At 32.9% G+C, this 19,788-nt stretch overlaps 1 protein-coding gene across 1 annotated transcript in view; it reads left to right on the forward strand.

Annotated features, from left to right (window-relative positions):
- The window catches only part of LOC128160857 (uncharacterized), a 198,272-nt gene that overhangs the window by 65,865 nt on the left and 112,619 nt on the right, over positions 1 to 19,788 (forward strand). Inside the window, exons 9-12 of the mRNA XM_052824167.1 lie at positions 10,818 to 10,883; positions 11,945 to 12,075; positions 15,142 to 15,282; positions 18,331 to 18,399. Coding sequence (XP_052680127.1) covers positions 10,818 to 10,883; positions 11,945 to 12,075; positions 15,142 to 15,282; positions 18,331 to 18,399 — 407 coding nt within the window. The remainder of the gene's footprint in view (positions 1 to 10,817; positions 10,884 to 11,944; positions 12,076 to 15,141; positions 15,283 to 18,330; positions 18,400 to 19,788) is intronic.

Genomic DNA, 19,788 nt, shown 5'->3' on the forward strand with positions numbered 1-19,788 from the left:
TGTGTCCAGTCCATATATTTCTTACTGAGAAATTTTTAAAGGTTTCACTTCACAGATATTGTTAATGGCCTGAGGGTGTGTCATGACCTTGACGTTAGTTCAAGGTCACTGGATGGAAAAGTTATTATAATTTGTGTGTGATCTATACAGTACCTGCACTGTTATTTTTTAAAAGTTATTATAATTTGTGTGGGATCTATACAGTACCTGAACTGTTATTTTTTAAAAGTTATGATAATTTGTGTGTGATCTATACAGTACCTGCACTGTTATTTTTTAAAAGTTATTATAATTTGTGTGTGATCTATACAGTACCTGCACTGTTATTTTTTAAAAGTTATTATAATTTGTGTGTGATCTATACAGTACCTACACTGTTATTTTTTACAAGATTAAAGATAAGATAGGATTTAAGCATGGTAGGATAAGATTATTTTGTCTTTTCAGCAAAAATGACATAACTGAGTCACAGTACTACACAAATTCTGACATTAAATGATTTATTAAGTCTTTGCCATTTATATAGAAGCAACTGTTATGAAATTCAGATCTATCTACTGTAGAACCTGTAAAACGAGAAAATATGGCACATACAAATTTAAGCTCAAATGCAAGTGCCAATGTATTGGCAAAATTAAATTTTAGCGCATTTACCTTTTCTTTAAAAAAGGTACAATAAAAATGATCAACGGTTAGACTCATATTTAATGCTGTGTCACTCGAGCACATAAATTCAACAATTTTGATTTCTAACATGCATAAACATTTAACTGTTGTTAAGAACAATATACAATTAGTTTTGTCCGATTCATTAGTAGATAGATATAAAACATCGTTTATAGCGGATGATGTGTAAGTTTTTGTTGGTTTGAGTTATTGGACTTTCAATGAGCTTTCAGCAATTGACAGTTCATGATAACGTAAGCACACACTCTTAGGATTAGGAGGACTGAAGTTGATGTTTTGTAACTTGACGATAATCAAATACATATGGAAAATTGTTGGCGCAGTACTATTTTTAGCGCTCAAGAGCAGTTGCACCAAAGGTGCTGAAATTTGTATTGCACAATATTTCTCGTTTTACAGCAGCTTACAATTATTATCTCATGAAATATTGAATGGTTTCTTACAATTGTGCATGCAGTGTTTAGATTATGATTTCTTCATGGAAGGTTTTCTATAAATATTATGTAAAATATCTACCTTTAAGCTCACCTGAGCTGAAGGCTCAAGGGAGCTTTTCTGATGCAAATTTGTCTGTTAACATTGTTGTCGTCATTTTTGTCATATTTTCATCTTCTTCTGAACCACTGGGCCAATTTCAGTCAATCTTGGCACAGAGCATCATTGGGTGAAGGGGATTTAAGTTTATTCTAATGAAGGCCCACACCATCTTTAAAGGGAAGATAATTTTTGTGAAAATTTAGTAGTATTTCTCAAAAATCATTACACCAGAAAAGCCAAAACTTCTGAGAGAGCAACCTCATGTAGTGTAGATTCAATTTTGTTTAAATCATGACCCCAGGAGTAGGGTAAGACCACAATCGAGGATCACATTTTACACAGGAATATAAATAGAAATTCTTTAAAAAATCTTCGTGTCTAAATCAGTTAGGCCAGAAAAGCTCAGTATTGTGGAAGCATATATCCTCAGGTAACGTAGATTCAAGTTTGTTCAAATCATGGTCCCCTCAGGTAGAAAGGGGCCACAATGGGAAGGGGGGATCATGTTTTACATAAGAATGTATAGAGAAAATGTTTAAAAACCTTTGTCTCAAAAACCATTTGAAAAGAAAAGCTGAAACTAGTGTGGAAACATCCTCGGTAGTGTAGATTCAGGTTAGTTCAAATCATGGTCCCCAGAGGATGGGGCCACAGTAGCGGTGTTAATTTTTACATATGAATTAAAGAGAAATTCTTTAAAAAATCTTCTTTGCTAAAGCAATTAGGCCAGAAAAGCTCAATTTTATCCTCTTTTTTTTTTTTTTGGGGGGGGGGTGGTGGTGGGTGGATTAGATAGGAATAGAGAAAAATCTTCTCACAAATACTTGAGTAACAAAAGGGGCTTGGTATTTTCCATAGAAATAATTTGAAAAAAATTCTGAAGATTTTAAAAACTTTTTGTGCAACATCTACCATATCCACTGTGCTAATTTTCAAGAGATTTTGATACCGTAATGATGATTTAATCAGAGTTATGGATATTGTTGCTCAGGTGAGCAATGTGGCCCCTATGCCTTTTGATGTTTATAAGTGAGCTTTTCTGATTTTTTTGTCTGGTGTCTGTCTGTCTGTCTGTCTGTAAACTTTTCACATTTTCAACTTCTTCTCCAGAACCACTGGGCCGATTTCAAACAAACTGGCTATGCAAATTTGTTAAAGGGCCACACCCTCTTTCAAGGGGAGATAATTGAAAATCTTTGAAAATTTGTTGGTATTTTTCAAAAATCTTCTTCTCAAAAACCATTTAGCAAGAAAAGCTGAAACTTGTGTGAAAGCATCATCAGGTAGGGTGGATTCAAGTTTGTTTAAATCATGTTCATGATAGGGTGGTGCCACAATGGGGGATCAAATTTTTACATATTACTATATAGAGTAAATCTTTAAAAATCTTCTTCTTCTCTGAAATCGATCAGCCAAAAAAGCTTTAACTTGTGTGGAAGCATCCATAGGTAGAGAAGATTCATGTTTGTTTAAATCATGATCCCCAATGGTAGCGTGGGGCTACACAGGGGCGGGGGGGGGGGGGGGGGGTTAAATTTTTACATTAAAATATACAGAAAAGCATAATTTTTAACAAGATAAATGATAGGATAGGATTAATAAACGATAGAACAGTATACACGCACAATACGATAGGATTGATACACAATAGGCAAGGATAAACGATGTTTATGATAAACGTATAATCGCATTAAACATTCTCCCCGATTAACCTGATGATGACAAAATTTGAGAAAGAACATACATGAATCAAGAAATATGTAGAATTTCTTGTTATTAACAAATGCCAAGTTGTTAGTCAATGCTGCATCATTTATATAATGTATAAAAATGACCAGTTAAAATTTCAAACAAAAATTATGCATGAGCTTAAATGATCAAAATATTATCTTTATTTGATAGGATTAATGCACAATAGGATAGGATTAACGCACGATAAAACAGTTTACATGCACGATACAATAAGATTGATACACGATACAATATGATAGGATTGTAAAAAAATAACGTTATGGGTACTGTATAAGGAGAAATCTTTAAAAATATTCTTCTCAGCCAATTGGCTTAAAAAGCTGCCACAATCAGTTGGAGGGAATATTTACATAGGAATATACAAGGAAAATCTTTTTAAAATTCTTATCAGAAACCCTTTGGCAAGAAAAGCTGTTACTCACGTGGAAGCATCCTCAGAAAGGGTAGATTAAAGTTTGTTCAAACCATGATCTCTAGGGGTAGGATGAGGCCACAATGGAGGGGGTCAAATTTTTAAATGTCATTTCCGTTTTTGAGATATTGGCATTTTATGTATTTTTAGGGGGTTGGTTTGTCCAAGAGTGTTCTCATAAAGTACAAAAGATATCGATTTCAAAATTTCAGGGATGATAGACAAAAGATTGTTTCTCTGAACAAAAGCATTCATATTTACCTAGCACAAGAAACGCCGGAGCTCGGTAGGGCTCGAAAATTGAGATAACAAATTTCTGATTTTTTTTTGGTTTTCTTAGTTTATCTTTTTTTTGTAAATATTTTGTTAAAACATGTAGGAGAAAAAAGATTTTTATTTACAAGATCTTTTGTTTGAAATCAAGAAAAAGGGGCTGGCCCCTCAAATTAGGGACCTAGAACCCTTGAAAGTTTTCACTTAATAACTCAAAAGCGGTTAAGATTTCGATATGGCTGTCACTCCAAAAATTGTTCATTATGATCTTATTAATGTCATAACAATAACATTATGTTTGGGTATTGCATAATATTAGTGTAAAAAGCTGGACTTGTTACCATGTATTTGTAGTTTTTTTTATAGTAAATAAACGGGGTATTTGTGCGTATAACTGACATAAAGGGTACCAGTTTACATTACGGGAATTGTTAGAACATTTTAGTTATTTTCTAGTGAAACACATAATTGATATAAGAACTTCTTCTATGCAATGCATTTGAGTCGCATATAAAATCTAGCTGGATTCCGAGCTGTGTATGTGAACAATTACGTATCCGATCCCTTGCCCGCGGCCGAGGAAATAGGTCGCGCGACGGCTGGACTAGCGAGCAATCTACCGTTATCCGATACACAAAATTTGCGAAGAAAACCCTCTAATGAATATTCATCAAACTTTGTACACTTCTTTGGCATGGTAAAAGGACACACCCTATTGATTTTCAAGACAGTTGATTCAATATTTTTTAAATTTTCGTTAAAATGCGAAGTTAAAGCATTAATTTTATGTACGACTTGACAATAAACATTTCCGGTAATTTTATGTACGACTTTAAGTAAATAGCTACCGATGCAGTTCAAATCAACAACTTAGTATTTTGGGGATTTTAATCTAGTAAAGGTAAAAATAAAAGTAAGAAAAAAACCCAAACGTTTGGTAGTATTTGGAGTGTTAGAAGATTGCCCATAGGTAAAAGTTGAAGCAGGCAAGAAATTAAAGTCATCCGATTGACATCGAAACAAGCAGTCGACTTTCGGACAAATTTACCATAATACTTAAAATAGATTAGTCCAAAATTTAGAGGAGACTTTGACAGATATCGCACATTCATCACGCGATGATTGTTTCATATTAATAATAGCTGCATATCTACTACAATGGGTTGACATACCAAAAGCAACTAGAATTGTCCATCAGAGCAGACTTCAGATCTCTAAATCTTCAGCTACGTTTCATAATATATACTGATCGTTTACGTATGCTTATATAAAAAGGAATGTCACTTAATGAATCTAAATTATTTAACTTTAACAATATGTGTACATGTGTTGAGTTTCTGCTAGAAATAGGAAAACTGTGCAACCACGTTCATGTAACACCCCCCCCCCCCCCCCAAATTATACACCACAAAGCTTGGGGATTAGGATAAAAATGATATTATGAATTCAAAGTAGTTTTTAGAAACACTTGTGTCATATTTATTTTGATGTGATAAATTTTGATCTGAAAAATTTCTATGTATTTTCCTAAATTATGCATTTCCTCCCACAACAAGTCATGTTGCGAGGGGATGCTCCACTTTGCAGTGCTCTTGTTTATTTAGCTGCAAACACAAAAATTTCGATTTTAAAGATTTTGATAGTAAATAAGAAAAGATTACACCTTTACCTACTACCGTAGACAGTGTACCAGCTTACATGCAGAAAGTGTTTAAATATTTTAATTCTTTTCTAGTAAAACACATTATGAATAAAAGAACTGTTTCTATGCAATGCATTTGAGTCGCATTTAAAATCTAGCTGGATTCCGAGCTGTGTATGTGAACAATTATTAATAAGTATCCAATCCCTTGCCCGCAGCTGAGGAAATAGGTCGCGGTTGGACTAGCGAGCAGCCTACTGTTATCCGATACACGCCTTTTTCACATTTTCGCCTAGCTGCAATAATGTAGCCCTCTCCGATTTTTTATATCTGATGTTTACTGGAGAGGGCTACAATTCCACAGGATCTCCGTAATGGTGCAAAATTAATTTTTTAATGCGGCTGACTTCGGTCTAAAAAGATCGATTTTATATTTGACTTCCTTCAGATAAAATGATTTTTTAATTCAGGTTGAACAAATTAACCGTATATAAACCGAAACCAGATAAAACACATCAGCATGTTTACCAGTCGTCTTTTTCAGCAGCCATGACAGTTCTCGCGTGATTTTATGGGATGTACGCTTGGAGTTTTGATGGGCTTGTTAACGTGAATGTCAGTGTAAATAATCGATCTTACCTCGTTATATCACTAAAACATCATTTAAGGAAATGGTATATAATGGAAAATTCATATTTACCGCGTTAATTATGTTTAAAATAGGGGAATTCCTATATTCAGTTCAAGATCCGCTCCTGAATTCTCATTGGCTGTCCCAAAATAAAACCGGTCAAGGTCAGTAAACACGGCGGACAAATTCAACTTTCGTTGTTGACATACACGAAAAATAACCGATATATAGACTATACTTGATATTTTTGGATTAATTTATGCCATAGACATTTACAATGTTTGAGTTCAGGTAAGAAATGCAAATGTTATTGTCATTTATGAACGATTTGAGACGAAATCGTTGCGGGAGTGAATCACTCCCGCACTTGCACCATTACGGAGATCCTATGGAGTTGTAGCCCTCTCCCCAAAAAAAAAAAAAAAATCGGGAGAGGGCTACATTATTGCAGCTAATTTTCGCCTTGCTGTAATGCACACGAGTTTATTTATTTAGCTGCAAACACAAAGAACAGTAAATGAGATGATTCTATCTTTACCTACGAATGAATGCTGGTTTGGTCTCGTAATATAAAAAAAATAGTATGACTGTCATTGAAAAAAGGTGTTATATAATTGTTCTTTGTGATCTTGTCTATGTCATAAAATAGTTTTGTTGTTGGAAAAAAAAATTAAGTTATCAAACTGCAAACATTTTAAATACACCACGTTGAGTGTACATTTACATAACAAGGGCCAAGGAGATGCCGCTCTAGTGGACAACGGATTCGCTGTAGTCTAGGACACATGCTTCTCGTGTTCATATGTTATCACACATTTGAATGTTCATTGATTCTTTGTTAAATTATTTTCAATTTCAATTACATTGGTTAACGATGCATCAGACCATTAATGTAAATCAAAGTGCGTAAAATAAAGAAAAAAACTGCCATCAATGAATATAATACGACGTTTTAGAGTCATACAAGTTGAAATGTAAATACATTCACCGGTGTCGATTTTCGACATTTTGCTGTGAGAATTGAATTCATTACACTACCTATTTCAACAAAATATTGTTGAAATAGGCAGTGTAATGAATTACATTTCAACTTGTATGACTCTAAAACGTTGTATTATATTCATTGAGAGGCATGAATTAAGCAGGGTGTAGTAAGTAAGAGTTGAAATATATTAAAAAAGCGTTCGAGATAAGGTAGCTTAAGTGGTACAATGTTACATTCTTGCGGTAGGTTCGGGCACGATAAAACTAACCATTTTTAAACACCAATAGTGTGATCCTTATTCTTTTGCAGTTTTATTTCAATTCAGGCCGTAAAAGAATAAAGGATCACACTATTGGTATAACCTCTTCTCAATGGTGGTCTGATTCATTAAAAAGCATACTCATTGCTGATTTTATTCTTTCAGTAATCAAGTTTTATTTATTGTTATTGATTATGAAAAAATATGTGAGTTTTAAAAAAGTTTATGTACATTCAGTGAGTAAAAGTTTTGATTGGATTCAGACAGTTGAAGATCAAGTAGAGGACACATGCTTATTAATAAAAATACTGCTTAGTAGAATAGGGAAATTTTCTAATCGTATGGGCTTTGCATATTCAGGCACACTCGAATAGTAAATACATAAATTATATATATTTAAGTAAAACGTCTGTATGCTGTATTATGTATTTGCTGTCTGAAGAAGCTCTCGGCAATAGTGTAAAGAATGCATTCTTTTCTTTAATTAACGATTTTTGTGCACGCATTTTCTCAAATTGCTCATTGCTCAAATTTTGTTACACGGCCCCGATAAGAAGATGAAAGGATGACCCCTAAAATGTCTTTCCCAAGTATATCAAGAATGGTCTCAAATTTCAAACACTGGTTGAATAACATATAACTTATTTTGTGCAAATTATATGTGCATGAAATGACAATTCTCCTGTAACTTAATAAAAATTACACTTTGTAAAATCTAAAATTTCTGAACTTATCATTAAAATCAATAATATTAGACGGCCCATGCAGTATGTTTTTCTGGCCGAGTCTTTTGTTCAACAGCGCATCGATTGTGAACATTTTAGCGTGGTTATTACAAGATGATGAAACGACCACGACTTTTTGACAAATTTGGCTACAAAGAGTGTAAAAGAGATGGATACAAAACACAAGTGCTATTAGATCTTGTAGGAGATAAAAAATAATTAATCTGCATTTGCCATAAATACAAACTTTTATCATAAGAATATTTTAACATTTAGATCTGCCGAATATTTCTATTTTCCTTCATTGTTTGGTGCCTGATTTGAAATAATGTTTCGAGGTATAATAAGTGGAGAAACTTCTTTAAGCTGCATGTTCCGATTGGCCATTACAGTATCAAATAATTTTCCATGCAAACCAAATGAATGATCTTACAAAGATATAGACGTATTTGCATGGAATTGATCTCCTTTCTATGTTAGAAATATTCAAAGTAAATAAATTAAATAAATACAAAAAACCCCAAAAATACATCATGGGATAGTTTAGAATGATTAACCATTTGGTCTCATCCTCCGAATGGGTTTATTCATCAATTATAAACAACGTAAACTTCAAAACTATTGATGAGCAAATGAACACTGTTTTGTTTTTCTAAATAGTCATGCTGTATATTTTATTTGTTATTGTCAAAGTCGTAATACAATTATACTAGCTTCGACGTAAGGGGCCAGTTTAAACACGAGGCGAAATAACGCGAAACCCTTTTATGTCGGAGGGTGATTCTAAAAAACTTGGCCTGATAGGCAACATCCGGTTTAGAGGACATTGTTGCAAATTATTTATAGTATTTAACGCTTGAGGTCTTGATCGTGTATTCTTGCATAATTTCCAATTCTTCTGAAATATATTAGATTCCATCGATCTTATTTACGGTACCTATTTTTATTTTAATTTTTATTTTGAAAACCCAGGCAATAAATCACTAACGGAATATACTTTTTCAATTATATATGATATGCAACTCTGTACTTGTAGCCATACAATGGGGACAACAAACGATACTGACTGTCTTACTCCCGCAGTATCTTGAATCATGGCCTGAAAAAAATGGGGTGAACTATAATCTAACTATTTTGGCAAAAATGCGTATTTATTTATAACAAGACTTAACGGTATAAACTGAAATGAGTTGCTAGTTTGGATCTATATTCACAGTTGTTTAAATCAATAGCTATGACAGAAATATTTGTCGATAATTGAGCATTAATTAAGTGACCGGACTATGGGAGATAGCTTTCACTAATTATAAGCATCGCGGCCGGAATAGACAAGATCCGGATTGCACAACATTTTTAAAAAATACACAACATCCGGATTCAACAAGTTTCAACATTTACATTATTTTTTTTATTGAAATAAGGCTTAATTGACCGGGAAAACTACTGCAACGTATATCATTACACACATACTTTGCATAACCATCGTTTAAAAGCGTACAATTATTTTATGAAAGATCTGACCAGTTTTAACTGTCTAATACACTTTATTTGTCATGTGCATGATCCTGTGCATTAATTATTTTCAGTACTTGTTTATTTCTCTGGAATGATCTCCAATTCCATTGGCAACTGTTGTCATTCAAAATTACGTGAGGTAAACAAAATTTCAAATTTTGATTCGATCTCAACTGTTATGTATCCAAGGAATCTATTGATTTTATCATAAGTTACATAATGAGGTTATTAGATTTTTAGGGGTCAAACGTCCAAAATTTTGATCACCCATATATCATTTGATATTTGACCTTTCATTTGATATCAAGAAAAGGGGGCTTTCCTCAAACTCCTATATATCAGAAATTAGATATCTTTGGAAATGCAGTATAGTTAAAAAGATGCTCAAAATGATGTACTAAACAATATTCAACCTTCAAAATGTCATTAAACGGCCCCTATAAGGAGATAATGGATTGGTCCCTAAAACTTTCTATCCCATGTATCTCAGGAACGGTAACAAATTTCTAAACACTTGTTGAACAAAATATGTTTCAAAATAAAGGACCTTTTATTTGATATCAAGAAAAAGGGACTGACTCCTCAAATTAGGGATCAAGATGAGCCTAAAGTCTTTTATCTATATAGTCATTCACTGAGAGATGTTTTTAATAGGCTATAAAAGCAAAATTAGGTATGTGGCAACGCACTTTGAAAAAATTACGCAGTTTGAAATTTTTTTATGTAACCTAACAATTTAATGATCTTCTCATGCGTTGCCTTATTAGGGTTTTTAGGGCCAGAGGTAAAAAGTTTAATCTTTTCTATCTCAGTTGGAAGAATTGCAAGCATTTAAAAAAGCAAAGTAAGAGAACTTATAAAGCATTACAGGAAAGCATTAGTAATCAACTACTATTTCCACATCATGTTTTGTTGTCAAATATTAAAGTCCATGATGTCATATCCCTTCTAAAAATCGGATGGAAGATCTAGACCTCCTCGTTGCTCGCAACAAGATCGTCTAGTTATGTCTATTGTTGTTCAGGTGAGCAATGTGGCCCATGGGCCTCTTATTTAAGTATACCAATGTTAACTCGAAAATACTGACCTGTCCCACTTAGGCAAAATGTAAGGGCAATTTTTCCCATCTTTCAAATTGTACATGTAGTGAAAAATTTATGATTTTCACAGACATCTTTTGTTTATAGAAAATATGACCATGGCACCAGACATTTTGCAATATGTTGATGGTGGTTCATTGATATATTTTTTTTTTGTATACATAATTGTGTTTAAATATATGTGCAATAAAAAATTTGTGAGTAATGGGATAAAGATCCCCATATAAGATTTTAGGTGTAGGCTTAACAGTCATTTTTTTTTTTTAATAATTAAGTTTTGTTTCATTGATTTATATTAGATGCTGATGAGACAATAGAAAAAAATGTTCAGCTATCAGTGGCAGATTTGTCTTATCAAGAAAGAGGTAAGATCCAACCTTTTCCAATTTTACATGCATTAGAAATTTATTCTTAAGGCAATGAAATAGATTTTTTCCCCCTCTGACTGAAATTTCCTGCTCTTATTTAACAAAAGAAATGGCACATGACTGACGGTTATATCACTATTACTGTCTGATTTAGCAATGTGGCTGACACTAAAAGCACTTTTCCTCCATTGTTTGATATTTCATATTACTTGGTACAGAAACCACATTCAGTATAAGTTCTTTCTATTAGCTCATCTGATCCAGAGGATTAAGTCAGCTAATCAAAATTTGTCCGTTGCTGTTGTTGTCATTGTTGTAACATTTCACATATTCATCTTCTTCTCTAGAACCACTTGCCCAATTTCAACTAAACTTTGCACAAAGCATCTTTGTAAAAGGGCTTTTAAGCTTGCACAAATGAAGGGCAGTGCCCTCTTTCAAGGAGAGATGATTCAGAATGATAAAAAGTTTGTTGGCATTTTTCAAAAAATCTAAAAAAAAATTATTGGCCAGAAAATCTGAAACTTGTGTGGAAGCATGCTGAGGTATGTAGATTTAAGTTTGGCCAAATCATTGTCTTTAGAGGTTAGGGATGGGCCACAATTGGGGGGGGGGGGATTTTACATATTAGGAATAAATATAGTAAATCTTTGAATATTTTCTTCTCAGAAACTAATCAGCCAGGAAATCTGAAACTTGTGTTGAAGCATCCTCATGAACCGTAGATTTAAAGTGTGAAAATCATTACCAACAGGGGTAGGGTGAGGCCACAATGGGGTGTCAAATTTTTACATAGGAATACATAGAGTAAATCTTTAAATATCTTCTCAGAAACTTTTCAGTCAGGTGATTTTTAAAAATTGCTTAGACTTTTGCCCTAGGAGGATTCTTGGGCCTCGTAAGGGGTTCAGAGTTTGATGTAGGTTTACATTATCCTATATGATAGGCACCCCATCCCCCACTCCTGATCAGAATTTGGCTGAAAAAAGTGTGTATTATACATGAGACTGTATGGTTAAGTTTTGTCGGTGAAGTTATGTATTAAATTTTAATTTCAGCATCTTTGCAAGTTGAGAGAATATGGGCCCAGTCAGAGATAACAGATTTCATAATTGGGTCAGTTCATGGAATTAATATCACTGACCGAGATATTAAATCACTTCAAGGAAATCAGTGGCTGACAGATCAGGTCAGTATCTTTACATATTTGGAAGACATCTCTATACATATTACATGTACTGCATATTGCTATGTATTGTGCATGTGAAATAATTCACTCCCAATAAAGTTGATGTCAGATAAAGTTGATGATATTAGTTTTTAATTCCTTGCTGAACAATCTTTAGCTTGTATTTCTTCTGAAGTCATCAATCCTTGTACTGTGTTTTTCAGATTTTAGATTGATACTTTTTAGCCAGGCTCTGCTGAAAGCAGAGTCCTGGCTCTAGGCAGGCAAATTGCCAAAGTTACTATAAATAGCACAACTTCAAAAGTAAACAAAAAACTAAACAGCGTCAAAGTAAAAGCTTCCGCTATACCAAATAGTTACACAAAGAGCCATGTTTTGTCAAAAATGTTGGCATTTTGTTTCTTTTTTTAATTTCGAGAGAATTGTCTTATCTTTTTTAGTTTTCTTTTTAATAACGTGTTTTAAAAACAAGACTATACATTTTGGACACATACAATGCCCATGAATTTCCCTGAACTACTTTGCTGCGCGTTGAAGAAATGGGGATTGAGTATATAACGTTTGTTGCAAAATTCAAGGCAGCAACTGTTGAACTTTATTCTTCTAGACAGACAAATTTTTGTTTATGGCCGCTTACTAAATTTGGTCGCTCTCTGACTCTTTGCCGACATTAAAAGCATGAGAGAGAGAGAGAGAGAGAGAGAGAGAGAGAGAGAGAGAGAGAGAGAGAGAGAGAGAGGAGATTTTGAGAGAGAGATTTTCAGTCTTTACTACACAATATGCATAAAGACACACCAAAAGAGCCCGGCTTTCAGTACTTCAGTACTTTGATTTTTTCCTGGCATGTGGATCTCACCCTATTCATCACAACAACATATTTCATATTTTGTGTGTTTTTTTTAACAGAAGATCATGTAAACCTTTAATAAATTATAGTTTGCTCTAAACCACTTCAATTTTTGTGTAAAAATCATATAAATTTAAACAATACACTCAGAGTTTCCGTAAACTATCAGTCCTACCAGCAAAACCGATAGAAAATCGAAATGTCTGATAACATTCGATATATTACTGGTCCATGTGACTGGTAAGTTCCACTTTCACAATCCAAATTTTTTTTGTTTCTACGCGCTGTTTTTGTCATTTTGTCGTAATCTCTAAAACACCTTAGGTAGTGTTTAATTTAAGTTTCTTGTAAGCACCTATCTTACACTGATACAGCATCATGTCGTGGTCAAACACTTTTCTTTTTGTACGAAGCTAAAAACTATGTGAGGATTGAGAATAAAGAAAAGTATGAAGGTAGTTTAAATTACCAGAATGGCAGGGGAGGTTGAAATTTAACGAGGTTAATGGCATGACTTGTTCTGTAAAATACAGAAGGGTCAATAATTACCGTTTCATTAATTTTTGATTCCATTAATTTTCGATTGTATATGATCATGAAAGATCATATATTAATTTGTTTTCAATTGATTGAATGAAAATTATCCAGACCAGTACAGGGGCTAAAAATTGTGAATTTGTGGCACATACACTAATTATGTGACTTCTTTATAGGAATGACCTTAATAAACATACAACAGTATAGTATTCTTATAGTCATAAAAACAGAACAACAATAGATGGACCTACTAAAGAATATTTACTTTAAGTTTTACGGATTAAGTTCTAATTAAAATAATGCTTCTTCTGTGCAATATGAGTTTCCTTTCTACCTTTATGCATTTGTCCTTTTCTCATTTTGTTGTGCCTCACAAAGACGGATCCTTTCATTTTGGAGTTGCAAGTGAACACACTGTGAGTGCACAGTGAACGCGCAGAAAAAAAAGGAAAGTAGAACGTTTCAGGGACTTTATTTGTATTCATTCAAACTAGCCCCAAAAATTTAATTAATTCTTTGAAGTTGCCTTATTTATACTTTTTGATTTTTTTCCCATAAAAATGGGCTCTATCGCCCTAAATCAACCTAAAATCTGAAAAACGTGGAATGTACAGTACCTTACAAAAATAAACATTGAAAGAGTTGACAATGTAAATGCTTCATGTAATTTGTTATAATATTATTATATTCCCTCTCCAAAGGAGAAAGAGGTATACTGTTTTACCTTTGTGTCTTTCTGTCCATCCTGTCTGTCCATTACAAAATTTTCTCTCGCATTTATCTCAGCAACTATTCATTGCAGATGCTTGAAATTTTAACATACTATTTGTTTAAGCTTTTCATATGTTTGGATTTTTTTTGCACCAATTGAACGTCAACTTCCTGTTAAATGATGACGGTTTATTTTTAGCCCAAGTTTTCAAACAAATTTTTGTCAAAGATTTCTTGGCAACTATTTATCGCAGTCTTGAAATTTTAACACACTATTTCTTTTGGCATACCAAACGTTTGGATCTATTTTGAGAAAAAATTGAGCCTATTCTCAATTGAGAATGGGGCCGAATTTTGGCCCCCTGAGAAGGTACTGATAAATCCCTGGCTAAAAATGTCTTTAGAAATAACAAGATATCTGTGAGCCAATGGTCACCTTTCCACATATTAGATTGATGGTTGAGTAAAAAATAAGTATTAGGAGTTATTTCAGATAGAAACATATATTTTCAATCCATTTTTGCATTTTATTAAATTTAAGGTAATATATTGATAAATTGTGTACTTCTTTGAAAGTGTTTATTTCAGAAGACTTGTTGCAATGACCAAATATAGGAATATTATATAAGTTGGATCATATTTAAAAGTCTAGCTCTTTGGTTGTCCAAATTCAGAGGTCTATGTGGACTACACCCTAAAATCATGATGTATATTCAACATCGAAACTTTTTTCCCAATATCAACAAATTGTCGATTAAAATTTTACCATTTCCATAGGCCAAAAATGGTGTTTCTCAAAAGAAGCTGATAAATCCCTATTTATTTCATGTGTTTTGATATAATTAACAATCTTAAATATATCATAACAATAGTTCAACATAATAATAATGATAATAAAACATAATAACACTTTTACAATGTCTATCGGTCACAATACTATATTTAAAAATTTTAATTTATTTTTTATTAAGGTCATCGATGGATATTTGAAGATTCTTTGTCAGACAGAACTTGATAAAGGACAGTTGATTCTGCATGTTCCAGTTCAGACTATGACAGCTATTAGCACAGGGAAATATTTTAATGACCAGTCTTCAAAAATTTTTTCAAAAGTAAGTAAAGAGCAATGTCATTTCAATTAAATATACAGTAACATGTACATTTTAGTTGGTGAAATAAATTAAACAAATCGGAGGAATGGAATTTTATTCATGTACCGTAATCCGGTGAATATAATACACACTTTTTTCCCAGCATTTTTTTATCTTGAGAAAGGGGTGCGTATTATACATCCCAATAGGATTTTGACATATTTTTCCCTAGGTGAAGCCCCGGTATCATACTGGCGCTTTACCTATACTGTACACAGAACCAATTCCCCGCTATACATCGTAACATTATATCTATTAATATTTAACCTTTAGGAAATCATTGCTATAGCATTTTATTAAAGAAAATGTATACTTAAAGTCAGTTAATCAATAAACTGTTTCAAAATGGCCTTTAAAAAATAATTTGAACTGCCTTTTCTTTATCTCCGTATATGCAGCCATTACAACTGTTATTAATAGAATGTGGGCTTGGATGGCCACGTGCTATGTGTATTAAACCGATCTTTGAAAACGGCTTATTTTTTACCATTTTCATGTAATGATAATTGATTCATTGCAAATAATTATGAATATAAATAATTCTATAATCTATTCCGTTAATTGAAGCCATTGTTGTGCTCCCCCACCGCTAACACTTGACACTTTGGGTATCTCTGTCACTCCCCTTAGGCTATAAGTGTACTATACACAACACAACTATTTGTGCACATATTTTATTATGTTCCAGGCCTTTAATTGATCACTTTGATCGGCATCATTTAAGAATTTAATTAGGTCTGTTAATTATTTCCATACCTGTACACCGTCCATTTTTCAATACACAGGAGTTGTAATGACTAAACAATTATATGTACGCTTGTTAAACATGTTAAAAGTAGTTGATTTTATTTACAGTAATTTATTTAATACATGTATTAGATCTATTTAAAACATTGATAATGAAATAAAGATTTTACCGTGATGTATTAGTTACAATAAATCCGTATAAAAAATATTGTGTTTTTCTTATTTCCTGTAGTGTATTTCCGCGATGAAACTGAATAAAAAGTATAACTGCTTTGTTGATACTCAGCATTACCGTTTGGTCAATTTTTTTATGCGTATTATACTTCCAAACTAGCTTTTTGTCACCACTTCCAGGCCCAAAGTGGGGGGTGTGTATTGTACATTACTGCGTATTATATTCACCGGATTACGGTTATAACAAATGCTTAGTTTAGAGTCAATAATTATTCTTTAAAAAAACTAAAATATAATGAATTACAATTACATTAAAAGTCTCTGGCCAGTATTGAACCCTAGACCCCTAAGTTGGTAGTCCAAAACATTACCCTACAGATTGTTAGATTAAGTACACTTTGAGGGTCTGACATATCAGAATACAATATGAAAAGATGCATGTGACATTTTTAGTCAAAGTTTAGCTCACTGAGCTGTAAACTTTTTACATTTTGAACTTCTTCTCTAAAACCTCTTCACTAATTTCAATTAAATTTGGCACAAAGCATCCTTATGGTAAGGCAAATATAAATTTAAGAAATAAAAGACTGATCTTTCTTCAAAGCGGAGAAAATATCAAAAAGGAAGAAAAAAGGCGATGCATTTGTAAAAATCTTCTTAAGAAATACTGGTCAAATTCAACGTAATTTAACAAATATTTCTTACATAAAGGAAAATATTATTGCAAAAATTATGGGCTAATTCTGTTTCAAACGGTTGTGTTATGTTAACTTGTTTGGATTTTCATATTTATGCTTTGTAATCTGGGGAACTATTGCAAGTATTTTGTTATTTTTAGGTATCAAATCAAACATAGACTTTGGTAAACCAGACAGTTGACTCACTGCTTACCTGCGCAAATAAGCAAAATCTGATGTATATGTATTAACAAAGTACTAAAATACAATTCATTCTATTAGTAATTTGGTATGATCTTTTGCGTAATGGTTGATTTATAATGCAAGATGTTTTGTTGAGATGCTCAGCATTTTCTCGAGTTTATTCAGTTTAAACAGTTTAATATCGTTGACAGAAATATATACAGTAAAACTCGTTTAGTACAAAATCGGATATAGCGAATTCTCGGATATAGCGAAGTCTTTTTGAGTCCCCGGTAAAATTCTTCACAAATCTTTGCAAATTTTTACGGATATAACGAATTTGGATATAACAAATTTATGGATATAGCGAACTGATTTTGAGTCCCAAAGAGGTGAATTATAACGAAATTTAACACTTTTATAACGAATTTCTTTACAGTTTAAAAAAGTTTGCACTACCCTTTAACATAATAGTTTGAAAGATCTATTTTCATACAATTTTTTCGACTTACAATCCAATTATGGAAGGTATCAAAGTAATGTATTTTTATTCTAAGCCTCAAATAGCAAAAATTATAGTCTGGTATAAGAATACATACATGTATATAGTGAATTTGCTATAGTTACTATTACGAATTCGTTATACGGATATAGCGAATTACGGGTATAACGAAGTAAATCCATCGGTCCCTATGACTTCGCTATAACCCAGTTTTACTGTACTAGGTATATAAAATAAGAAAACTTTGAGGGATTAACTAACTGTGCATGCGTCATCTTCACGTTATGTTTTCAATGTTACCATGCTCCGTGGTGACAAAACATGTTGAATTTAAAATCGGGTATCAAAAATACATTTGCATCAAATGGAACGAAACATTTTATATCAATGAAATTAGTATTATTGCTTAAAATGACTTTACTGAAAAATATATGATAAACAGCCACATTCTCTTTGTATTTTTTGATTGACCCTTGTGTTAAGTGTGCTACACCTCTTTGATGTCTTTCACAAAAGTTACGATTTACAAAATGATAAAACCTTTGAACTCCATGTATATAATAAACAGTTAACTTAACACTTAAGGTAAGGATGAATAGGAAACAAGTCAGAGGATATAAATATTTGAAGTTAAAAGACATAATTTGAAAAGTGCATGAATTGAATATAAGATGTAATTTATTAGGCAAATTTGCTTCAATAATTTATTTAACTTTCTTGTTTTAGCATGTCCTGACATATTATGACACTGTTCTAGGAGTGTGTCACCTGAGAGGATCACACTGGGTACTCGTGGTATGTTGTTTCACTTATTTTTTAGCTCACAGAGACAATGTCAGGGGAAGGTTATGCTATTTCCTCAGCTAGGATGTTGAGTCTGCGCCATGAATTTGAAATGCTGGAGGTTAATTTTAAATGCTTCAGGTTAAGGTTTATTGAGGAGTATAAATTTTAGGAGCAGGTGCCCTTTGATGCCAGTATCTATGTTTTTACTGATCCTATCTTAACCAAACTTTCAAAGATAGTGCATCCTATCCTAAGATGTTTATGCACTGGACAGGTTTGGATGCTGAATCTGTGCCATAAATGTTTGATATTTCATACTGACAATTTATTGGTTATACATGTACCTGGTATCAAGTAACTGCTGTTAACCTATTAAGCTATGATTTCCTTACAAAGTAACTTGACTTAACAGGGTTTGACACTAACTTTTTTTATTTCGGTGGACAGTAGGTCCACTGGTCAAGAATTTTTGGTGGACTTTCACAAGTTCTGGTGGGCCCTCATAAATGTTGGAATTTATGTTGAATTGATTTACCCCATACTATGCATGCTTCTTAAATGCAATTAATTTGAACATAAACATGTGTTTTCTTCTACTTTATTGAATTTATTTCATTTTCCTTCATCATCATCATCATCATTTCCACTACAAAATATATTATATTTAAAATATTTTTACTGGGTCACAATTTTTAGCCCACCTGATCTGAAAGCTCAAGTGAGCTTTTCTGATCACATTTTGTTTCATCCGTCTGTCCATCCATAAACTTTTCACATTTTCAACATCTTCTCAAGAACTACAGGGCCAATTTCAACCAAACTTGGCACAAACCATCCTTAGGCAAAGGGGGTTAAAAGTTGTGAAAATTAAGGGCCACACCCTATTTCAAGGGGAGGTACCGGGTAATAAGAAATTAATGAAAAATTTTGAGAAAGTTTCAAAAATCTTCTCAAGAACCATTAAGCCAGGAAAGCTGAAACTTGTGTGGAAGTATCTGCAGGTAGTGTAGATTCAAAGTTGTGAAAATCATGACCCGGGGGGTAGAATGGGGCAACAATGGAGGGTCAAAGTTTTACATAGGAATATATAGAGTAAATCTTTTTTTAAATCTTCTTCTCAGAAACTAATCAGCCATGAAAGCAGAAACTTGTGTGAAAGCATCTTCAGGTAGTGTAGATTCAAAGTTGTGAAAATAGTGAGCCCCAGGGTTGGATGGGGCCACAATGAAGAAGTGTTAAAGTTTAACATAGGAATATATAGAGTAAATCTTTAAAAATCTTCTTCTCAGAAACTAATCAGCCAGAGAAGCTGGAACTTGTGTGGAAGCATCCTCAGGTATTGTAGATTGAAAGTTGTGAAAATCATGATCCCTGGGTGGTAAGATGGGGCCCACAATG

This window comes from Crassostrea angulata, chromosome 8, assembly GCF_025612915.1.
Source record: "Crassostrea angulata isolate pt1a10 chromosome 8, ASM2561291v2, whole genome shotgun sequence".
Taxonomy (NCBI): domain Eukaryota; kingdom Metazoa; phylum Mollusca; class Bivalvia; order Ostreida; family Ostreidae; genus Magallana; species Magallana angulata.